Source organism: Amphibalanus amphitrite, unplaced genomic scaffold (assembly GCF_019059575.1).
Source record: "Amphibalanus amphitrite isolate SeventyFive unplaced genomic scaffold, NRLGWU_Aamphi_draft 001075F_arrow, whole genome shotgun sequence".
NCBI lineage: Eukaryota > Metazoa > Arthropoda > Thecostraca > Balanomorpha > Balanidae > Amphibalanus > Amphibalanus amphitrite.
The window spans coordinates 83748-108678 of record NW_024882569.1 but is presented as its reverse complement, the minus strand read 5'-3'; the positions used below and the strand labels follow the sequence as shown (position 1 = coordinate 108678).

The window sequence follows — 24931 nt, the reverse complement described above, 5'->3', positions numbered from 1 at the left end:
AACAAGATTGTGTTGAAGTTCTGTGAATCGCAAATAGATTGTCAATACTTAGTACCAACATGTTATGAAACAAAGATAATACCACAGATTAACTTCATCAGTTTGTCACCAATAATCCACGATAACTCAAAAGTTATGCTATGCTAGACAGTTATGTTGCGTTTTATAACGCACACGGCACAACTATAACTTATATGGCATCATGAACTCATCTCGGAGCGTCCGAAAAAAAAATGTACTCTAGAATACATGGTACCTACTACCTACTGATCAACAGCGCGATCGTCCCGAAACTTGAAAATAAACGGTATGAATTTGTCTTATCTTTGTCATTAATGACAGTTGATTATACAAAGTCTGCCTCTTTAGATAAAAGTCACTTTCAGTGGAATGCTTCTTTATTTGTATACGGCTGGATCATATTTTTATTTTAACACCGTTTCTCGCCAGCTGATAATCGGCTTATACCCATTAACAAACAACACCCCACATCATTCTTCTGTTGCTCATTCAGCTCCATTTTCATCGGTTCCCTGTGCTCGTTTTCACCACCATCAAGTGAAAACATGTCATTCACTTAACCGCAAAGGTTCCTTCCACGCTCAATAAAATTTCCATGTTTCCATCGTTCATTCAGAATTCAGAACTGACTGCCGGGTCCGGCGGCTCCCGGGCGACTGTGCACGACCTGACCGGCCTTGATCACGTGACTGATGATGTTGGACGCCTCTCCGAACTGGTAGATCAAGTGCTTCCAACTGAAACGATAGGACGCGTCGGGCAGTTGACGAACATCATACGCGTAACTCATAACGACGATTATCTTCCGTTTTCTTCAAATAACAATTAAAGCAAGTTTATTTTATCGCCTCTTATTTATTGCCCACCGTTCAAATATCTCGACGAGAAACGAGTTCTGTCAGCGAGACTCCAGCCCACCATGATACCGGGGCCCAACGCATGTTTTATCTACCGTCCGTGCCGTACCTGGGGGCGTCCAGGACGACCATGTCCGCCTGTTTGCCGACCTCCAGCGAGCCGTGGGTGTCGCCGCGGCCTAGCGAGGCGGCAGAGTTGATGGTGGCGGCTGCCAGCGCCTCCTGCATCGTCAGACCGAGAGTGACGCACGCCAGGTGCATCACCAGAGGCTGAAAAGAACGGCAGGCGGTTTGATTTAATTAGATTCGATAACTCTTAAATATAATTGGTTTTGAATGATATTATCCAATGTTTCACCATATTGATAAATGATAACTGTAATATTTTTACTGTATTCTATAAATACCTTATACACTACATTATTCAGTATTTTATTTCTTTGAGGGGCAAATAGCCATTACACATCGGGGCCAAACTTGACACCATACCGATTCCTGCCGAGTACCCGTTGCCAGTTCGGCACCTATACCGCACATCCCCTCACCATCGAGAGGCAGTAGGCGTTCGGGTTGAAGTCGGTGCCCAGCGCCACGGGCACGCCGTGCTCGATGAGCTGCCTGGCCGGCGGCGGTCGCAGCCTCAGGATGTAAGCGGTCGTGGGGAGCAGCACGGCCACCGTGCCGGCCGCCGACATGGCGCGCATCCCTTCCTCGGAGACGTGCTCCAGGTGACTGATGGCGGCGGCACCCAGCTCGGCGCCCATCTGAGGGCGCACGTTACGGCAGTCAGCGGAGCGGACAGACATCGAAACATTTTTAGACGCCATTTGCACTTCTATGCGTATCTAAGCGTACCTAAGCGTACGCAAATCCACTTAACTGAAAATGCCGACCGCTTTATTTGATATTCCGGCGTTCCGACGCTGGACAGCGATATCAATTTACTTGCAAATCAGGTTGGGATCTTGTTGGTTGTTAAACGCACCGCCGTTCGACGTGAAATTCAGTTTTGGCGCTGGGAATTTCCCGGGTGCAGTTCTCATTACGACCAAAACACGGTGTCATATGACGGGTGCAGAGATGATGAAATGTAATAGGGTGCAATATTTGACCTCACGGGCGCCTTGCTAACCCGGAGCAGGTTCATGGGCCACCAGAGACACAAATTGTGTTCGATAAGGTCGAGGAAAGTGGAGCGCTAACACCGGGGCAGCATTCAGTTCTTACGGAAACGTCACGGTGGAACTATAATTCCAGTCTTGTTTTTCTCACTATGACAATATAAAACAATACAAATAAAACCATCGAAGCGTTTGAGTTCCACTCTTATTCCACTCTTATTTGGGTTCCTCTATATCAGTACCAGTCTATCGCCTGGTACCGGGTAGCCTGTGCCGCATGACTTGAATGTGAAGCGGTACAGGCTATCCATATTCCACACCCACCGACCCGGGCCGTCGGATAAGTTTCTCCCCAGGTTTCATGATCTGGTTTCATTCCGAGAAGAGTTGCTAGATTTGACTGCTGGTAAGTTTCGATGTGTCGAATTGGGGGGGGGGGGGCTAAAAAACAACACGAGTCGCCCTGGCCGAAAAGTCGGAGAGGTTCAGCCCCCTGGCTACCGCGCCTATGATACAGAGCCCCTATCGATCAACATGTAATCGACTGTACCAACCTGTCGTTAATTAAGGCCCCATGGTCGTCTTAGCCGAGCCGATGATTGTAGCTGTAAGCATATTGTTCGGCTATGTTCGGCAGACGGCAACCATTAGAGAAAGATATCAAATAGGCTGAGGTCTCACCTCAGCCGATCCCAGCGGATTCAGCTCCTCGCCGTGGAAGTTGATCAGCCAGCCCTGCTCCTTGCCAGCCTGAAGGATCCTCCTCGTCTCATCGACATTGAACACGCCCTGTTTGTCATACGAGAACACCACGGTACAGTTCTGTCAGCGAACGAAAAACGACACCGCTCGCCTCAAATGTCACACTCCAACCTGCCGTCTATCGGTGTTACATTCAGCCCATCAATGAATTTTATGATCTCTGGAACAGTTAAGTCACTCAGATGAGTATGTTCCATGAAGTGCGTAGCAAAAGCGATAGGATATTAGGTATTATAAAAAACATCGCTTTAGGTGCACAAATTAACACTGCATAATCATGCCGTCTCTCAAAGTGTTAAGAGGATTTAACTAGGTACTACATTATAAATTACCCATAACTGCAAGAGCAGCCGTATGTATGTACTTTTTAATTAGGGTTCAACATTAATTTGTCTTTGGCAGCTTGGTGTTGCATAGACCTCATGCCAAAGTCCCAACTCAGACCGTGCGTTAGAAAGGTGACCATTGCCGTCATAAGCGAGGAAAGTTAACCGTTGAAAGTTTGTTACAGAACCCTGTAGGTACGCTTATTTATTTATCTATTTCACGTCAAAGGTCCTATCCACACAGGTGTGGCTATTCCAGGACCAGAGTCACATTAAAAAGCGTAACGGGTGATCACTTACGTAAAAGCACACGCTCAAGCACACACTCAATCACACACTCCCAGAAGTGGGGTCGTCACGAGCCGACGCAACTGGCAGGCAGCTGCCGCTAGAGGCGAGCATATAACTCCGCAGCTCTCTTTTGAATAGCCGCGTGTTCTTGTCACGAATGGTTTGTGGCAGATCATTAAAAGCTGCCACAGCGGAATATAAAAAGCGCCTCCTGCCTGATTCCGTTCTAATGGTGGGAACATTCAGCATATCGTCCTGTCTGTCGTGTGGTACGCTGACGAACGTAGCGCCTCTGCACGAAGCTGGCTGAGAGCGTCTCAGGCTGAGCAGTGGTTAGCATGCGCTTTAACAATGTCAGAGCGTGAAAGACATGCAAGTTGTGGGCTGAAAGCACTCAAGTTCACGAAGGACCTCCTTACATACATTCCTTTGATCAAAAGCGCGGCATAAGCCAAGCGCTTATAACACGATGACACTGCAAAGCCGAGCTAACACACAGAGCATCCACCTTGCCGTCACTGAATGTACACAACGCTGACATTTGTGGCGGGGGGTATTCAGCGGGGACGTTACCGACAGCCGACAGGTAACCGACAAATAGATTGGTCTGACCTTTTCGCAGAAGACGTCTATGCTGTCCACAGCTAGTTCGCCGCTCTCCTGAAGACGTTTTATTTCGGGCACCATCTCATTGATGACGATGTCGGTGGCTTCCGATGACGTTATACCTCTGTTGATGAAAAGAGTGGCGCACAGGTTTCAGGTTCCGGTACGGCAGGCACTGAACGGATGCCGTGATGCGAATGGTATCCTACAAAATTGGCCGGGCTGGCTGTCTCTCTCATGGAGTGAACCGGGATATGAATGAAATGATTGGCTGGTGCGTGGGAAGAAACATCTGACATATGGTCAGCTTGGTGAAAAGCTAAAAAACGGGATGATGAATGAAGCCCCTGAGGTGAGGAATTACTACATATAAACTAAACATGAGCTATCCATCAGGGAGCATTAGCTTATCGACCGTTACACCGGTCGACTTATAGGTTTATGGGCCACGGTGAATATGGTGGCTTGCGTAGTGACATCTACCTAGGGAGACAATTCACCTATTCAATGACGCATGGGGAAGACGATCAACTGAATAGGACGTATAGGGACGAAAAATAAGAGTCAAGAGACGGACTCATAAGAAACGGCTAACGGAAGTCGTAAAGGAATTAATGGCCAAAGACCTGCAGCTGCCAAGGGATGATAAACTAGCATTCACAGATGATTGAGGATAATACAAAATAGCATTATCATTTGACTGATTCTGACATGTTCACGTTGGTGAGGATAACGTCGAAAAAAAAAATGCTGCGACGAACATGATAAAATTTTCATTAGTCAGTTCACGGCCATGACAATGGTCATCGCAACTAAATAAGAAAATTTCACGGATAGTTTTGAAAGTGAGCAGTTTGAAGCAGTCGGTTTGGTCTTAGCACGATTAAAACTCAAACCCAGCGCCCAGCGGGCTCGCGGCCAGCGCTCGGTCAGAGTCTCGGTCAGCGCTCGCTCAGAGCCTCGGTCAGCGCTGCACCCACACTCCGCGAGCTCGGGACGAGCGCCAAACCTCAAATCACCTGTCTCAACCAGGCATCGCACCCGAAATCCCATGCCTCACCCGGGATTCCAGGTCTCACCGAGGATATCATGTCTCACCCGGGATCCGATGTCTCACAGAGGATCCCACGTCTCACCGGAGATCCCATATCTCGCCGAGGATCCCATGCCTCAACCCGGATCCCATGCCTCACCGGGGCACGGAATGGGCGCCGCAGAAGGTGGAGGAGATCTGGACGGGTGTGTGACTCCGCGCCGCCTCCAATACCCGCAGCTGTTTCACCTCAGTGGCTGTGTTCAGGCCGTAGCCGGACTTACACTCGGCCAGCGTTGTGCCTGAAACACGCACACCCGTTTACACACGCATAAACACACGCTATTAAATCCCACTTCATGGCTCCCCAGGGGCCCTTATAAAGAATTGCATAATGAATATCTCATGGGCGAAGAAAATAAATCAATCTTAAGCCCTCAACAAGCGAATGTTGACCTTTCGGGTGTTTACCGGTGGCTGCCATCACGTCTCGTCTTTTCAAGCTTAACATCACGTATGTATAGGTCACGTCAGATCACATTACATCACGTCTGCCGCCACACTCGGCGGCACCCACCGCTGATGAGCATGCGGTGCAGTCGGGGCAGCAGCGCCTCCAGCAGGTCGGCCTCGCAGGCGGCGCGGGTCCGCTGCACGGTGAAGTTGATGCCGCCACCGGCCTGGTGCACCTCCATGTAGGTGGCGCCGGCCAGCTGAGGAGGCGAGCGACGGTGGTTGTTAGATGTTAGTGTTTGTGAGGTCGAACTGGCGAGGAGACGTTAGATGTGGGCTGTGGCCAACACCTGCTGTAGAGCAGTGTACCGGGATGGGGACACAGGACTAACCATTTATGGCAGGATAGTCCTGCACAGGCGCCCGACGAGACACTGGCATAGCACAGACGGCAAGTAAACTGGTCAACAGATTCGAACGATGGGCCGTTTATAGCAAAAATATTATCTCGAGCACTCCACGTTGAATATCATTACTTTTGACACCACAACGTTGCGTGCGATCACCTTCATGGCGAACTCGTCGACCCGGTCGCCGGACCAGACGGGATGGGTGTGTGCGTCCACCAGTCCGGGCAGCAGCACCCGTCCGGTGGCGTCCACCACTTGGTCAAAGCGCGACTCCGGGTAGGCGGCCAGCACCGTCTTGTTGGTACCGATCGCCGCGATACGGCCATCGCTGAGGGGTGAAATGGGACGGCAGCGGTCAACTGGTAACAGATGGGGACCCAATACCCGCCGTAATGCGGTCAGATGGGACCGTAACGGGCACGTGGACGATTCGATCCAGTCTGTCGCGAGAAACGGGAATCGAGACGGCCACCTGAGGCGACAATAATGGTGGCGAGAAGGGGAGAGACCGAAACTACGTAAAACTTTTTTACAGGCTATGATGCATTGACGGTAATTCCCTCGGGATAGATGAGGTCAGGCCCAAAACTTACACCGCTAATTTACACATGAGCATGACATTGGATATGGACACTGGACAGGTTGAGACGATAAATGCAGCAATAACCTTTCTTAAGTCGTACCTAAGGCTAGAATCATTATAAAAAATCGTTAATCGTAAATCGTTAGATCGTTGAGGCGCTTGATGTATTTATTTTAACTGAATTACGACTTAGCTGCTAACGATTTACGATCAATGATCAAATACGATTTTAGTCTTTAGAGTACCTAGACTAACGATTTAGGCGAGATCATTGCTGAATTTATTTTTTATCCGTGAACGTTTCGATACTCGCTCCGGTCGCTGTAGTACCTATAGTACCTACGGGCTACGTAGTTGCTGCATCGACTAAACGTAAAAAGCCAGTCACGGTATATAGAGAACTAAGCTGGTCTTCGTCCGACGTAGACCAGCGCATTGATTGTACGTAGTTTGATAAAAATAGCCCGGATGCTATATTACGAACCGCGTGCTGCGACCCTGCACGACGTTGTTGAGTGCGGACTGCGGACTGCTGTTCGTATACGGCTGCCGGTCGCCGGACGTCATATTCAAAATCAGAGTTTAGCATGGCTGATGCGTGCCTCACTCCGATCCGTGTGCCCCACCTGTCGACGGCGACGGCCAGTCCGGCCGAGTCGGTCTCGGCGGTGAGTACGGCCAGCCGGTCCATGTCGGCTCCCCGGAGTGACCTCTGACCCTGGTCACACACCTGGACCACCTGGCGAGCTGAGTGCACCAGCAGACGCATCCTGCGGCGACACCAAAACGCAGGAGAGTGCGGGGCGCGCGAGCAAAGGTGCAATGTCCCCTACGGTCACTGTAAAACGTCATACCTGTCCTCGCAAATTTAGGCAACACTCATCCTTGCAACACTCATTTAGGTACAGAACTAAAAATAAGTTATTAATATTCCTTTGTGATATTATATTAGTTTTACAATTCTCTTAGTATGATGTGTGCTGGCAGAAATCAATGTCGTATCCCGGAGACCAGACACCTTTATTTCGCGCATCGCCGTAAATTGAGCGACACCGTCACAGCGACACGGCGCTTCACACCGGTAACTCGGGAGGAGACGGTCGGAGACTCGGGACATCTGTATGGCACTTAGCGTTAACAGATTTCAATGAGACGCTGCCATAATTGTTGCATTACGAAGGCGCTTCTATAACCGTGTTGGCAGTTAACCCCTTTACGCACATGAGTAGGTACGACTGCCTATAATCTAGGGAGCGAACGAAAGATGAAGACAAAAGATGATAAAAAAGATGCAGATCTTTAACACGCTCCGCTCTTTAGACAAGAATAAGAATCCTTAGCCAAATATCAATGCAGGGTAGGGGCTAGCGTCATGTGTGATGTGACCCATCAATGTCAAACGGATTCACCGCCCTTGAATCATTCAACAGATACTGATACCGCTCGTGCTGACAGCTATAATGTCATGTGCATCCATTCGGTGGTCGCTGAACTTATCCGTTCGCACCCTGTCAAAATGCAGCCCGGCGACGCTTGAGAAACACGAAAATTGTAAATTTAATGAGACGATGAGTAGCCGGCAGGAGCTGATCAAACACTGTTACACGACATTTATTGTGTCATTACCTTACACATGAGCATGGGCTATGTGAAAAATCACAATGAAAACATTTAATTAAATCTTTATTGATTTACCTTCGCGTGCAGTTTTACCTAGCCTATGACGATGAATTACGATCGGCGGTAAAAATCAAACCGCTCAGACAAATATGCGCAAGATATTAAAAAGTCGTTTGGGATTAAACGTTCTCCAGGTATTAGGAAATAATAGGTGAACCAAAGATACCTAGCTAGGTAAAACATCGACCGCTCAAACTGACGCCAGTATTTCTGTCTTCTACCACTTCTTGTCCGATCGGTACCTACCTTCTTTTTCTTTGACCAGGACAGACAGGCCATGCAGACTGAGGCAGCCTACTAAACCACTCAGTAACTCAGCTCCGCGGCTGAACTCACCTGCTGAGTGATGAGTTGGTGAGTCACGTGAGTTGTAGACGGCGGCTATCTGACCGGCCAGGCTGTCTGTCAGGGCGCTGACACTCAGCTGACACTGACGGCGGGCACACGCGGCCTCAGTCGTCCAAACAAACTGGCCCGGCCGCGGGTTGGCGGAGCGGCGAGCCGCGCCTCCCGGCGTCCGGGGCTATCGCCGTCCCATCAGAGGCCGGCCGGGCGCCGCGCTGACCTTCCCCGCGGGCAAGGGGGCCGCCGCCGGTACCGGTGCGACGACCGATCACCGACATCTCAGTGGAGGGTGACACCGCGAGTGTCGCTGTCAGAATCAGTATCGGTCAGTGTCAGAACTCAGAACCAGTGCCGCTTCTTATGCGTCAGTAACACTCTGCCGATGACGTGGGTCCTTGTACCTCGTGCATGCGTTTCAGTTGTGTGTCCAGTGTCACTCTCAGTGATGCAGGCATGATTTGACACAGACATCCCCCGTGGCCGTACGCTGCTAAAAATATAAGCGCTCCTGCTGAAAATGTCACCGTGTCACGGATGCAGCTAAGCAAAGTGTGAAATAAGCATAAAAAGGCCATTGCGTTATGACTAGGCTCCCTCAAGAGCGAATGTGCACAACGTGCAACCGCACGCGATGCGCAACATCCACAGACCACATGTGCGTATATTTGGCGTCAAATTCGTATTCGCGTGGAAAAAATGATAAAAACTATCAGCGGACCCCTAGGAATCTCTTGCAAATTGGTCCACTGATACAATAAAATCTTCTGATTACGATGTTGATTATAAATAAGCGCGGCACGACCTACGAACGGAGTCATAAGAGGTCAAAGGTCACGCACCGTTGCCCATTATCAAAAATACATTGTATGCGGACCCCTAGGAATTTTTTGAAACTCATTTCTACTATATATTTTCATCTTCTGATCACAATGGTGTTAATATCTAGGCGCGGCACGCCCTACGAGCTGAGATATGACATTACCAAATTATGCGTGGTTGCCTTTTACAAAATAAAATTTATGTGCGGACCCCTAGGAATCTATTGAAATTTATCCCAGCGATAGATTAAAATCTCCTGATCACGATGGTGATAAAATCTAAGCGCGGCAAGCCTAAAAAACTGAGAAATCAAAGATCAAAAATAAGAATCAATTGATTGGCTTTATGACGCATGGCAGACCAAATTGGCGCAAACAATATTTCTGTGTGAATATCGTGGTGTGATATTGTGCTGGTTTTAATCGAATAATCGAAGGTCTATTTGCTCAAATAATCAGAAGCACATGTCTGATGATGTGCTGATGCTCACCTGTTAGACTCTCCTGTTTCATATCCTCCTTCCATCAGATCGAGAAGTAAGGAAACGGTGAATGACAGAGAGTTGCGCCAAGTATTCCACAGCTAGATGCAAGTTGGATTCGCATGGCAGAGTTGCAATAGTGAGTCTGCTATAAGGTAGTCGGTAGAAATGGCAAGTATTTACTTGAGACACTGCTCATAGTCTGTCTCACCTTGTCAACTCACCTTGTCGGGTTCCATCCACTACAACAGTCAGTACAGAATTCAAATTGGCTCACAGGATGGTTGAGGATGGGAGGTACCCTGCATCACAAGGCGCGCCAGTTATGCATATGCTGTACAGTACACCATTGCAGTCTTGCCATACATTGAACTGGAATGTTGTGCCACCATTGAGGAGTACATGGTTTGAAACATCATTTTTTCACAGGAGATTATCACAACAATATAACAATTTACTTAGGTACATCTAAACATATTCAACAAGTTTGTCCGGAATGGCATCTGTTAGGCCTCGTTTGAAAGACTGCAGATCTGGAGCAGTGACAACATCAGCAGGAAGACTTCCAGAGGTTAACAAGTCGGTAAATGTGGAGAATTAGTACGGTCTGCTGTTCGAAGATAAAATTTGCACTTCCTTACATTATTTGACATCCGGAATCCAAAAATGATACTCACATGTGGCGGAAATAACCTAAAAAACCTAACCTAACCCAACCAAATGTGAAGAGTAAGTGTTTTATGAGATGGCGTGACACTAATCAGATTGAATTAACTACCGTAAAATGGGGTGTTAAGGGACAGTTTCGAGGTGTTTTGTTATATAACTCAAGAAGGGTTGGAGATAGAAGCATCAAATTGTCAGCGTTTTATGTGGAATTTGGTGCTTTACATGCCTGCCACATTAAAGTTTTTAAGATTTATACCTGCATATTATTTTTTATTATTTTTCATCACTGTCCCTTAGCACCCCAATGTGGGGTGTTAAGGGACACCTATATTATTCCAAGAAATGGTCATCAAATGCCCACAATTGGGGTGTGGAAGGGCACACAATTTATTTATTGAAATGTTTTGCATATTCTGTCACAAAACAAGTCAGGTTCATTCACCACTAATGACCTTTTTAGCCAATTACGTGTAATGCAGTTTACATTTGTGGAAAATGTGCTAATTATACAGTAAACAGAACCAAAAAGTAATCTTCTGTCATCAATTAAAACCCATGTTGAAGCTAGTCACTTGTCATTATGTTGCCCTCTTTGTTTTAGCCTTTTTATGATGACATCACATTTACCTACATCAGTCTCCATTGACCCATCATTGTAAAAGAGAGTGTTGAGATGTTTTGTTACATAACTTAAGATGTGTTAGAGATAAAAGCATGAACTTGCCAGCATTTTATGTGGAATTTGGTGTTTTCCATGCCTACTGAAAGAAAACTTAATGAAATTATATTTAGATATTATTTTCTATTTTTTCTTCCCTGTCCCTTAGCACCCCACATCCACCTCAAAATATGCATGTATCCGGAAAAGAGGAAGAGCATGATGAATGAATGGGTGGATTTGCACAAGCTTTTCAGGAAACATGTGCAATACATGTGACAATACACCTATGCATTCATTTTCCCTGTACACCCACCAGTTTATGTGGTACACACAGAGTTTTGGAGATGTTTCAATTTTGTGAAAATGTAGCATGATTTTCAAATCCATTTTTGAACCAAATCACTTGCATGAAAAACCATACCATTTTGTCCTATGGTCAAGAGCAAAACAGTGTCAACTACCACACTGAAGTTTTTATTGAACCTTCTCAAATTAGGAAGTTAATATGACTCAAAGTTTTTCCCATGCAACTGTCCCTTAACACCCCACTGTCCCTTAACACCCCATTTTACGGTACAATGAAAACGTTAGGTGACGTTGGCCTCTCCGACAGATAATAGATTGTGGTTCAGAATGTTACGTTGACTCGTGACAACAGCAAGGACGATCTACACACTTTGCGGTGCCGTACAAATGACTTCTGTGCAAAGGGTATCACTGTATAACCTCTTATAACTTCTGGTATTTCTGATAGCATTGCCCTAGCTTGAGTATCTGTGTGTTTAAAATGTCATTATGTATTTTGAAGGAAGATAAATTATGTTCTAGGTACCTACCTCTCTTTTTATGACAAGGCTGAGGATGTGTTGAGAGCAGAAAACAACAATTGCCACTTGCCAATGCTGGTGTGGAGCACAGCCATGTGAGACACAGGACTTACAGGCACTACAAAGCTATGCACTGCACCCCAGACACTTCTATGTGAGCACCTATGACACACAGCACATACTGGACAGCTGGGTTCAAGGTTACCACATCAGCTTACAGCTGGCTAAGGAACAGACCACTAATGTCACTGACTTTTAATGGTCATGTCACCACAAGGATAATTAGTCTACATACAAAGCCTCTCCCAAGTCTGAGACAAAAGGTGCTGAGAGGCCCCACACCATCTCAGTGTGCATCCCACAACACCTCTGAAGTCTAGTGAGGCCACCTTACATCGGTGAGATTTCGTGACCTGTCAGCGTGCCTCTTCTCGAGATGGTGGAGGGTCTGGTGATTTCACCAGACAGGTGAACCATCATCTCCAGAGGGGACAGGTGATTGCTGAGAGGACAGCAGAGGTCAGACGTCCCCTCTCATGAAGGTGGACTGTCTGGTGACCTGACCTGTGAGCAGTGCTGGAAATGAAGCCGCTTTCTGGTCCCGGCCTTTTATTCTCCGGGTGGGTTAACCCCGTCTAGCGCTTAGCCTTTCGGGACCCGCTCAGAGCCGCGGTTGTTTTCGCCGCTCGGGCCTTTCGAGATGTAAAGTTGATAGTCACACGAAGTTTATTTGGGGCCTATGAAAATGCGAATTCGAAATTAATCGATTTTATAAAACATTTTTCTTTCATCTACATGCATACATCTAACAGTATCTCCATACTAAGCTGGTTTGGCTGGCCCTAAATAAGCTTCGTGTGACTATTAACTTTGCATCTCGACTCGGGCGAGCGGCGAAAACAACCGCGACCCTGAGTGGGTCCCGAAAGGCTAAACGCTGGACGGGGGTAATCCACCCGGAGAATAAAACGCCGGGACCAGAAAGCGGCCTCATTTCCAGCACTGCCTGTGAGCCCTGCTGACACCTCAGTAGTCATACGTCCCCTCCGGTAACGGTGGTCTGTCTGGTGACCTGACCTGTGACCCCTGCTGACATTTCAGTAGTCACACGTCCCCTCCGGTGACAGTGGTCTGTCTGGTGACCTGACCTGTGACCCCTGATGACACCTCAGTAGTCATACGCCCCCTGCGGTGATGGTGGACGGTCTGGTGACATGACCTGTGACCCCTGCTGACACCTCAGTAGTCATACGTCCCCTCCGGTGACAGTGGTCTGTTTGGTGACCTGACCTGTGACCCCTCCTGACACCTCAGTAGTCATACGTCCCCTCCGGTGACAGTGGTCTGTCTGGTGACCTGACCTGTGACCCCTCCTGACACCTCAGTAGTCATACGTCCCCTCTGGTGACAGTGGTCTGTCTGGTGACCTGACCTGTGACCCTGCTGACACCTCAGTAGTCTCCGGTGACGGTGGACGGTATGGTAATCTGACCTGTGACCCATGATGACCTCGCAGTAGTCACACGTCCCCTCCGGTGACGGTGGTCTGTCTGGTGACCTGACCTGTGACCCCTGCTGACATCTCAGTAGTCACATGTCCCCTCCGGTGACAGTGGTCTGTCTGGTGACCTGACCTGTGACCCCTGATGACATCTCAGTGGTCATACGTCCCCTCCGGTGACGGTTGACGGTCTGGTGACCTGACCTGTGACCCCTGCTGACACCTCAGTAGTCATACGTCCCCTCCGGTAACAGTGGTCTGTCTGGTGACCTGACCTGTGACCCTGCTGACACCTCAGTAGTCATACGTCCCCTCCGGTGACAGTGGTCTGTCTGGTGACCTGACCTGTGACCCTGCTGACACCTCAGTAGTCATACGTCCCCTCCGGTGACAGTGGACTGTCTGGTGACCTGACCTGTGACCCTGCTGACACCTCAGTAGTCATACGTCCCCTCCGGTGACAGTGGTCTGTCTGGTGACCTGACCTGTAACCCCTGCTGACACCTCAGTAGTCTCCGGTGACGGTGAACGGTCTGGTGACCTGACCTGTGACCCCTGCTGACACCTCAGTAGTCTCCGGTGACGGTGGACGGTCTGGTGACCTGACCTGTGACCCCTGCTGACACCTCAGTAGTCATACGTCCCCTCCGGTGACAGTGGTCTGTCTGGTGACCTGACCTGTGACCCCTGCTGACACCTCAGTAGTCATACGTCCCCTCCGGTGACAGTGGACTGTCTGGTGACCTGACCTGTGACCCTGCTGACACCTCAGTAGTCTCCGGTGACGGTGAACGGTCTGGTGACCTGACCTGTGACCCCTGCTGACACCTCAGTAGTCTCCGGTGACGGTGGACGGTCTGGTGACCTGACCTGTGACCCCTGCTGACACCTCAGTAGTCATACGTCCCCTCCGGTGACAGTGGTCTGTCTGGTGACCTGACCTGTGACCCCTGCTGACACCTCAGTAGTCATACGTCCCCTCCGGTGACAGTGGACTGTCTGGTGACCTGACCTGTGACCCTGCTGACACCTCAGTAGTCTCCGGTGACGGTGAACGGTCTGGTGATCTGACCTGTGACCCCTGCTGACACCTCAGTAGTCATACGTCCCCTCCGGTGACAGTGGTCTGTCTGGTGACCTGACCTGTGACCCCTGCTGACATCTCAGTAGTCATACGTCCCCTCCGGTGACAGTGGTCTTTCTGGTGACCTGACCTGTGACCCTGCTGACACCTCAGTAGTCTCCGGTGACGGTGGACGGTCTGGTGATCTGGCCTGTGACCCCTGCTGACATCTCAGTAGTCACACGTCCCCTCCGGTGACAGTGGTCTGTCTGGTGACCTGACCTGTGACCCCTGATGACACCTCAGTAGTCATACGTCCCCTCCGGTGATGGTGGACGGTCTGGTGACATGACCTGTGATGTGACCCCTGCTGACACCTCAGTAGTCATACGTCCCCTCCGGTGACAGTGGACTGTCTGGTGACATATACGAGTAGCTTGGAGTATCCCGATATGTGTAGCTCTGAAAACTGACGGCTTTCTCTTTCTCAGGTGCGGCTGATAGACGGCATGCTGCTTCCCGGGTGATCGGGCGCCTCTCCGGAGTCCGGCTGCGTGGTCGTACTTAGTCGACCTACCTCGTTGGCCACCGATGCACCTCCTGTCGGGAATTACACATTGTCGGGGCGATGTCGTGGTCTGCCGGTGAAGAGGCGCCGCCGCCGCCGCCGCCGCCGCTGGCCGTGGCGTCCTCGTCCTCAAACGGCGGCACCGCCGTACCGGCGGACATCCCCGACTGCGTGCTGTCTGAGCTGTGGGCGGCACACTCGGACGGCGTCGGCTCGCCGCTGATCGACATCTACACGGAGACGGACTGCTCGTCCCAGGTGTCTGATGAGGAGGCGTCTGCAGGCGGCGGCGTCGCCTTCACGGAGCTAATCGAGGTGATTGAGGATGGTGACTGCGGCGCCGTCTCCGGGACCGGCAGACTCATCTGGGTTGTGGAGAATGACGTGACGAAGGCTGGTGAGTTGAAGACGAGCCGCTCATCACCGCCACAACGGGCTGCGGAAGTGAATTGCACCCGGTCTGCCGCAGCGCCGAGCAATCTCGTCAGCCAGCGAGGCCGCGCGAAGGAGATATCTGGCCCTCCGAGATCGCCGGTGACGCCGAAGAGACGCACCCCGGACGTCGAATCAGCCTGTGACCGCAAGTCTGTGCCGCGATCAGTGAACGCTGACGTGGTAGCTCCGGTGCAGGCCTGCGCCGGAGCTACCGCGACTGTCGAGCCGCCGCCTTGCGCTGACGGCACTGGCACGGTGTCGGGACGGGTGTGCGGTGTGTCAGCCGGCGGGGACGGTTCGGAGACCGAGCTGCGTGTGCCGACTGACCGGACGGGCCTTCCAGCGCTGACGCCGGAACAGCGGCGCCGCATAAGCTACCAGGTATGTACCGACTGTCTTACGTTGTTATGGTGTCTTCTGTATTTATTTATATTGGTGAATTTGCATTACTGCTTCGTAAACGGACCTGTAAACCCTGCAGCCTATCGTAAAACAATGTTTGCAAGGAACAGCTAATTGTGTTAAACATGATGTTTTTACACAAAGCTCTCGGGCCTAAAGGAATGAATAAACTGTTTTCCGGCCGTTGCCGCCGCCCTCATTATAACCTCACCTTACAATGCTGTATGTCGTCATAACATGGTCATAAGTGCCAAACAAACAGAAACACAAAAGTGCTCAAGCTGTCAAAGTTAAGCCACCCATTTTGCATATACTTGTGTGATTGATAAAGCAACAGATCATGTCCGTCTGTCCTTCATTTCTTCTCCCTGTCTCTTCTCCCTGTCCACTGCCTCTCTCTCTCTCTCTCTCTCTCTCTCTCTCTCTCTCTCTCTCTCTCTCTCTCTCTCTCTCTCTCTCTCTCTCTCTCTCTCTCTCTCTCTCTCTCTCTCTCTCTCTCTCTCTCTCTCTCTCTCTCTCGATCCCTGTGTAATTATATAATTCACTTTGTAAATGAATGAAACACAATCTTTTCCCAGGGCATTTGGGAGGCAACAAGACAAGGACTGTCACCAAGGCTGAAGTCGTTCTGGGTGCGTGTCCTGGAGAGACGCGATGGGAAGCCGAAGAACGCCAAACAGCGAGCGGCTTTGTCCCGGAAAGCCGACGCACTGCGCCGAGATTTTGCCAGAGGACATTTTAGGAAGGTGTGTATTCTGACTCGATTGCACATACCGTGGGTAAAGCACCGATAATATGCAATGTATAAACCCAGGTCATGACGTTTATTTAAAAACACGTGCAAGTAAAAGGGAGAAGAAGAAAAACATCAGAATGACAACACGGATTATGACTGTCGGGGGACACACTGAGGGCAGATGACGCTGCCTTGTAGGCTAGCGCAAGGAAAAGAGTAAGAGGTGTTAATGTTGTTAGAGGAGAGAATGCTAGTGTTTCAGTATTAGGCTAGCGACTGAACAGCGCTACCAGACCAGGGGTGCTCCAAAAGCAGACCGGCTCCCGAGCCGCAGGTACGCGTACAGGGGAACGCCTCCACAAGGGCGGGAAATGCCTACTCTTGGCCATCCGCAGGCCCAAGCAGCAGCGACAGTGCGTCTCCCGCCGCCATTAATCAGCTGCAGTACCGACCAGGTCCGCGCATGTACTTGGCGAATATTAGTATTGGATTTTTTGCGCTTTCGTTCCCCACAACTGACTGGCACAAATAAGAAATGGCACATGTTACCAAGTGGCCATGTACCCTATGCCATCATGCAAAGCTTTAAATATGTCCTTGGCTCCTTGTGCTAATTTTGTTGCAACATTGTTCTATATTGTATGGTTTCTCCATCTTCATTCTGATTATATGGCTTGTTGTTCTCGATTATAATGCGATATGTTTAACTTCTAATGAATTAAGATATGATAAACACTGGCAAAGGTCAGAACAAGCTTTGATGATGTTGACACAAGAGCATAAAACACACACGAAGTCCACAACCATCAGTAATGCGAAAGTAATCAGTGTCCTAACTCCTGGTGCTCACCTATTGCAAAAAATAAGAATACAATTATGAAGATATCGACGCATTTTAACCCCATCCCGGTTCTATAAACCGGACAAGTTGGAAGCGAGGCTGGCGAGCCACGCCGAGCCTCGCGGGCCGCCGACCATGAACTGTTTTTGTTTTTTTTTTTTTTGCTTTTTATCGGAAAAAATGCGGTAGAGATAGAATACCCACAGTTTTGCATAGTAAACAGTCGGTGGGACATTATAGGCTGGCGCGCCACAAACCACTTCTAGAGCCAGAACCCCCATATATGTCCGCCGTTTAATCGTCAGAAAACGTGACGTGGTTTGAAAGGGTGGAGATGTTGTCCGACCTCTGTTGCTCTCCTTTGACCATGGCCTAAAACCGAATCATTTTCCTTCTCCTAGGCATGTGCTGGAGCTCATCAGTGCACTTCCGCATCCTGTTCCTACCGGACCTCGGCCCCATACCGATACGACATGTCACCATCAGGCGACGACAGAGGCGGACCCCGGGTGTCCCGCGACGCCAGTGCCGGACCAGCGAGAGGCGGACCCCGGGTGTCCTGCGACGCCAGTGCCGAACCAGCGAGAGGCGGACCCCGGGTGTCCTGCGACGGCAGTGCCAGACCAGCGAGAGGCGGACCCCGGGTGTCCTGCGACGGCAGTGCCAGACCAGCGAGAGGCGGACCCCGGGTGTCCTGCGACGCCAGTGCCGGACCAGCGAGAGGCGGACCCCGGGTGTCCTGCGACGGCAGTGCCGGACCAGCGAGAGGCGGACCCCGGGTGTCCTGCGACGGCAGTGCCGGACCAGCGAGAGGCGGGGCCGTCGACTTTCACGTTTCAGCTCGATGAAAAGGAGGTCAAACAGGTATTTGTCGGACGTAATCTGAAGAAAGATTGACCCTCAACGCTGGCGACGGCGTTCTGCCGAAGCACTCCCGGGCCGAAATGCGTACTGGCCGTCCGTCGACGGCGAATCAAGAAGCTGTGGTCGCGTAAGAGGGGTGCTGCGTTTTTCACCTGCTTCGCCACATGTCGCTTCCCCTCGTGCAGTTCGTACTCTTTCTCAATTCAACATACGCCGTCGGTAGGGGAACCGCTGACTGTGCGCTGCACGACGTACGGCACGCCGAGCACGGCGCATCAGCTGCAGCACGCCCACCGGTACCTCAGCGGAGAGCGGCGACGGGAGACTGCTGAGCGCGTGGAAGATCGCGGAGCGTACCGTGTGTCGCAAGATATGCTGATGCAGGCACCGGACTGCGAGCTCGCGGACGGAAATATCACCGAGGCGCCACCTCGCCACATCCTGCGCCAAGCGGCACACGAGCGTCGGGTGGCCGAGCGCCACTCGACGAACTGGACTGAAGACCTGGCGGCGACGATGGCTATATCACGAGCCGAGGATCTGACTAGTAAAGTCGTGAAGGGTGGCATCCATCTCATCGGGAGGGCACCGGTCGTGGTACACCTCTACAGGGAGCACTTCTTCCGGCGATACCATCTGGCTCCGAGGACGCTCCACCTCGATGCCACGGGCTCTGTCACCCGCCAAGTCGGCGAGAAACGGCCATATTTGTACGCGCTCATCGCCGAGAGCCCTGACACCGACAGGAGTTTTCCGCTAGCCCACCTGCTGGCGGAAAGCCACAATGTGCCCACTATCGCGCATTTCCTGGCACAGGTGGCCCATGGATACAAACTCGTGACCAGGGTCCCTCTCACGCCTCCAAGGGTGGTCACGGACTTCAGTTGGGCGCTTATACACGCTGTGTCGGAGGCGATCGTCAAGACCACAACCGAAGCGTACCTCGAGGCCTGCTGGCAAAGCCTCACAGACCCTACGAAGCAGCCCAAGACTCTCGTAAGTCTCTGCGGTGCCCACCTGTTGCACAGTTTCGCGCACACCCTGAAGAGCAAAGGAGTGGCTGCAGAGGCAAGACCTGGCTTCATGTGGCTCTTCGCCAGCATGCAGCAGGCCACCTCGCTGCAAACTCTAGACACAACGTACAAGCGACTCTGTGTCCTGGCCCTGTCGAGGAGCAAGTGCGCCGTGGAGCTGCCGGAAGTCACGCGCGTAGACTATGGAACAGACGACCGCCAAGAAACCGAGGCGCCGCTGGAGGCAGCCGAAGACGCGCCAGCCCGGAGGACCTACCGCGCGCGGACCGCGTTCGGGCGTCACTTCGAGGACATCACTAACGGAGTCAAGTGCAGCCTGCAGACGGACGGGGAAGCCAGCGATGTCCCCAACAAGTACTTCTGCCCTGGCCTGGTAGAGTACTTGCTGGGGGCTGTCATGCCGCTCACTCCACTTTGGAGTCAAGTGATCTCGGCTGCCGTGGTGACCAACGCGGCAGTCGAGTCACACTTCAAGGTCGTCAAAAAACAGATGCTGCAGGGACGCACTCGACTGCAGCCAGGCGACTTTGTGCGAGTCCTGCTGAAGGACACGGCTGCCCGCATGAAGGCGGCTTTGATCCCGAGCCGGCCTGTCCTCAGGGGCCGGAAAAGGAAGGCAGCAGAAGGGCTGTTTCATCCTGAAACCCAGGAGGAATGCTGGGCCAAGCGCCGCACGAGTGACAAGCCCACGTGGTATGCTCGTACTAAGCCACCGCTGGACTTGGCCCCCGAGACGGCCCCTGCCCAAGCGACGAAACCGGCCCCCAAGACGGCCCCAGCCCCGGCGACCAAATCGGTCCCTGAGCGAGCACCGTCAGCCGCCACCGCAGCAGAGCGTGGACCGTCAGTCACGGTCCCTGAGCGAGCACCGTCAGCCGCCACCGCAGCAGAGCGTGGACCGTCAGCCACGGTCCCTGAGCGAGCACCGTCAGCCGCCACCGCAGCAGAGCGTGGACCGTCAGTCACGGTCCCTGAGCGAGCACCGTCAGCCGCCACCGCAGCAGAGCGTGGACCGTCAGCCACGGTCCCTGAGCGAGCACCGTCAGCCGCCACCGCAGCAGAGCGTGGACCGTCAGCCACGGTCCCTGAGCGAGCCAGCGGACGAGCGCCGTCAGCCGCCACCGCAGGGCGTCCCAAAGGACGGGCGCCGTCAGCCGCCACCTCAGGGCGTCCCAAAGGACGGCCGCTGCGAACAGGACAACCACCGAAGCGCAGACCCTGGCTGACCGCGGAGGACATCGATCTGTTCTGCGAGTCCATATCATCTCCGCAGGTGCTGGCACTGTCGGTGTACTGGTATGGTGCTCTCAGGACACCCTGTCGACGCTGCACCACAGAATCGATGAGGCAGTTCGCCACAGCGAACACGTGGTTGTTGCCACTGAATATTGGCAATCACCGGGTCCTCTTCGTAGTGGATTGGCGCCGTCAAGTGGTGCTGTTCTTCGACTCCATGGGCTGTTGGCCATCCGGAGCCTACACAGAGGCAGTGCAGCTCCTCATGGAGGCGACGCAGCCCCATCTCAAGTGGACCAGCTGGCGCCTGGTGGTGCCCGAGACTCCGCAGCAGACGGACACGTGGAGCTGCGGCTACAGAGTTTGCTGGCTGGCACTCGCGGCGGCCACTGGCAGCACTACGCCGTACTCTTCTGATGCTGAAGAAAACGTGCTCGCTCGGATACAGGTGCAAATTCAAATTGACCGTCCCATTTCAGACGCGAGTGTACTAATCGCAAACTTTCAAAGCGTATGTCCTTTATGAGACCTTTTAGAGTGTCGTTTATATATAAACTGCATAAACTTCCTTTAATAGTTTTCGTCATTTCACCTAGTATCATTTGTGTCATTGTACAGCTGTCATCTATTCTGTTCTCAGTAGCCAGGGGATAACCAGGTTGGCTGGTGCCAAAAGACAGATTTCGAGGGCTCCCGACTCAATTTAGTTATCTTAAGTGTTTCCCTATGTTGAGCTGAGTTTTTCTTTGTTACAGAAGGCGACAAAGCTTGCCAACGCGCCATCAGCCTGTCGGTGTGCGGAAGCGCAGGTTGTCGGTGTGCGGCCGCAGTCACTCAGACGACTGAGAGTGGCAACACCGGCCAACCTCTACCTGGCTGCTCTCCGCTGATACGGTACGTTTTCATTGGTTGTAATACAATTATACCAACACTTGGAGAACATTTAAAACGGTACCGACAACGAAGTTTTACATACACTGATGCTGATATTCTGCCCCCTGTCCGTCGACTCGGTACCCGGAGCTGTTTTCCTTCAGTCCGATATAGACACCTGGTGTCAGCTGTTGCTTTCGACGTGATCCGTTTCAAGATTGTCTTTGACTTATAGACAGAGCTTCCTTGTCATGGAAAAGTAATAAGTTAATTTCCATTTTGTCGCCTGCTTTCCGTACTACCTGCTTCCATCTACTACTACCTTGTATGATCTTAGCGGAATGCCGACCCACTGCTATCTCTCTGTATGTTCGTGACGCCGCTTCCGTGTTCCGGCAGCTGGATCGGAGCGTCGCCGCCGCCGTCCGACTGGTGGCATCGCGCCAGAGCTGCACCGACGCAGTGCTGGCCCTGCTGCTCGACACGGCCGCGCTGCTGCGAAGTCGACTCATTGGCCGGATCCACTGTGTGCCTGCTGATGCTCACCCGCCGGCAGCCGGCGGTCACGGCCTGGTGGCGGCACGGCGGCGCCGACCTGACTCAGTGTCACCAGGGCAGGTAGTGTTTTGGACCACCTGATCAATGACGAGTGTGGGCGGACATATCGCTTGTGCCGCGGTATTGAGCGCCTAGAGTTGGTGCGAGAAGAGCTGGTCAGTATGTGTATGTGCTGATATCAAGTGCGGGTGGTGGCTGTTATTGGAGAACCAGCTGGCCAGCTGCAGTGTCTCTGAACGCGCCGCTGAATGCCGCCGAGTCGGCTGCATAGCTTATATCTATCAGCTGCATACGGTGGACTGCTGACTGTTGTCCACAAGGTACCGCCGTCTTTCGGTTGGCTGTTCGTCACAAACGCGGTAATTTTCGTGACGAATGCCGACGCGGCGCGTGTTTCTCATATCGAGTAACTTCTCACAGTGTGAAGTGAATATCGTCGGCTTATTGTAGACTGCTCATGTACGAGTTTGATCTGTGGTGGGGATGACGGACTGTTGGCTCTTATAATCACCGAGAGCGTTCCGCCGGCTTGCGCGCGTGGATCTCACCGCGCCTGGAGACGCTGCGGCCGATGCTGATGCGCGGCTGTCTGGTGATAACCAAGCGCGGCTAGATGATCTGCGAACTGCTTTCTACGCACGAGACGGTGCTACTCGAGCTGGACGCCAGCGCCGGCGCCGGCACTCATCTGCTAGAGCGTATAAACTTAACAGCGTGTCCGTGGGCAAGTTGTTCGAGCGCTCGGTGACCTGAATTTGGAGGAGCGGGAGTCTACCCTGGCGCTCCCGAACTACCGGCTCACCAAGAAGCCGCACCTGGCCGTGGTGGCGCACATTTTCGCAACGTTCGGCTACTCGTCTCAGCTGAGCTGGACCGGCGCAGGCTCTCCGATGTGGCACTGATGTCGCACTGTGAGCTGAGCTTGGGTGCCTGGAGTCGTTCGGTGGAGCACGACCCGGGCCTGCGTGCTGTACTGCTAGAGAGGCCGCGGGTCGCTGGACTCTATGTGATGAATGTGTGTGAGCGCGTTCCGCGGCTGCCTTCGGCAGCGATGCGCTGACTCGCTGCCGTCACTGACTCGCTCAGCACCCAGCTGAGCTCGCTGATACTCATGCTCTCAGGACTGTTCGCCTCTAAGACGTTGCGCGTGCAATCACCATGCAGCGATGGTAGCTGATGTGTCCGCTTGAGTAGGACAAAGTGATGCACTTGAACATACTCGTTCTGTTCTCTGCTATGTTCTGTTCACGTTCTGTTGGTGCGCGGTACCGGCCGTGCCGACTGCACCGCGTGCCAAGACGGCGTGTCGCGTCGCGGACGTGGCGTTTCTACTGCGGCTTGCAGTCTTGCGGATTGAGGTGGACAAGTCTGACGTTAAAGCTGATCTCGGGCGCTGGAGGTCGTGAGCATTAATGGCATGCCCTGCAAATGATAAATAAATATTGTTTTCCTTTCGCTTGCGTTTGGCTCTTATCAGCCCATATTCTCGCTGGAGACTGTGTCCAGTCCGGCGACCTCAAATGACTGATGACTTACAGGCCAGGTCGCGTGAGGTCATAAGACGCGTGAGGTCATCAGGGGTCACGGGTCATGTCACCAGACCGTCAACCGTCACCGGAGGGGACGTATGACTACTGAGATGTCAGCAGGGGTCACAGGTCATGTTACCAGGCAGACCACTGTCACCGGAGGGGACGTATGACTACTGAGATGTCAGCAGGGGTCACAGGTCAGGTCACCAGACAGACCACTGTCACCGGAGGGGACGTGTGACTACTGATGTGTCATCAGGGGTCACAGGTCAGGTCACCAGACAGACCACTGTCACCGGAGGGGACGTGTGACTACTGAGATGTCAGCAGGAGTCAGGCCAGATCACCAGACCGTTCACCGTCACCGGAGACTACTGAGGTGTCAGCAGGGGTCACAGGTCAGGTCACCAGACCGTCCACCATCACCGGAGGGGACGTATGACTACTGAGGTGTCATCAGGGGTCACAGGTCAGGTCACCAGACAGACCACTGTCACCGGAGGGGACGTGTGACTACTGAGGTGTCAGCAGGGGTCACAGGTCAGGTCACCAGACCGACCACTGTCACCGGAGGGGACGTATGACTACTGAGGTGTCAGCAGGGTCACAGGTCAGGTCACCAGACAGACCACTGTTACCGGAGGGGACGTGTGACTACTGCGAGGTCATCATGGGTCACAGGTCAGATCGCCAGACCGTCCACCGTCACCGGAGACTACTGAGGTGTCAGCAGGGTCACAGGTCAGGTCACCAGACAGACCACTGTCACCGGAGGGGACGTATGACTACTGAGATGTCAGCAGGGGTCATAGGTCATGTCACCAGACAGACCACTGTCACCGGAGGGGATGTTTGACTACTGAGATGTCAGCAGGGGTCACCAGACAGACCACTGTCACCGGAGGGGACGTATGACTACTGAGATGTCAGCAGGGGTCACAGGTCATGTCACCAGACCGTCCACCATCACCGGAGGGGACGTATGACTACTGAGGTGTCATCAGGGGTCACAGGTCAGGTCACCAGACAGACCACTTTCACCGGAGAGGACGTATGACTACTGAGGTGTCAGCAGGGGTCACCAGACAGACCACTGTCACCGGAGGGGACGTATGACTACTGAGGTGTCAGCAGGGGTCACAGGTCATGTCACCAGACCGTCCACCATCACCGGAGGGGACGTATGACTACTGAGGTGTCAGCAGGGTCACAGGTCAGGTCACCAGACAGACCACTGTCACCGGAGGGGACGTGTGACTACTGAGATGTCAGCAGGGGTCACAGGTCAGGTCACCAGACAGACCACTGTCACCGGAGGGGACGTATGACTACTGAGATGTCAG

The 24931-nt window shown here is 52.3% G+C and overlaps 2 protein-coding genes across 13 annotated transcripts; one reads left to right on the top strand and one right to left on the bottom strand.

Annotated features, from left to right (window-relative positions):
• Positions 1 to 380: 380 nt before the first annotated feature.
• On the bottom strand, positions 381 to 12071 carry LOC122369814 (probable imidazolonepropionase). Its single transcript, XM_043344851.1, has 11 exons — positions 11955 to 12071; positions 8480 to 8795; positions 7090 to 7233; positions 6037 to 6208; positions 5595 to 5730; positions 5178 to 5319; positions 3991 to 4108; positions 2681 to 2788; positions 1424 to 1642; positions 988 to 1148; positions 381 to 758 (listed from the first exon to the last, which is right to left on the bottom strand). Exons 3-11 carry the CDS (start codon positions 7230 to 7232, stop codon positions 641 to 643), a joined length of 1317 nt encoding a protein of 438 aa, XP_043200786.1. The 5' UTR covers position 7233; positions 8480 to 8795; positions 11955 to 12071; the 3' UTR covers positions 381 to 640.
• Positions 8683 to 23511, top strand: LOC122369813 (translation initiation factor IF-2-like). 12 transcript variants are annotated; one of them, XM_043344848.1, is made up of 5 exons: positions 8683 to 8813; positions 15001 to 15893; positions 16493 to 16660; positions 21381 to 21519; positions 21898 to 23511. In XM_043344848.1, exons 2-4 carry the CDS (start codon positions 15138 to 15140, stop codon positions 21513 to 21515), a joined length of 1059 nt encoding a protein of 352 aa, XP_043200783.1. In that variant the 5' UTR covers positions 8683 to 8813; positions 15001 to 15137; the 3' UTR covers positions 21516 to 21519; positions 21898 to 23511. The 12 variants fall into 12 exon arrangements, with proteins under 12 accessions (XP_043200783.1, XP_043200776.1, XP_043200775.1 ...); XM_043344841.1 differs by lacking the exon at positions 8683 to 8813 and adding an exon at positions 9189 to 9843; XM_043344840.1 differs by lacking the exon at positions 8683 to 8813 and adding an exon at positions 9191 to 9927.
• The last annotated feature ends 1420 nt before the right edge of the window (positions 23512 to 24931 follow it).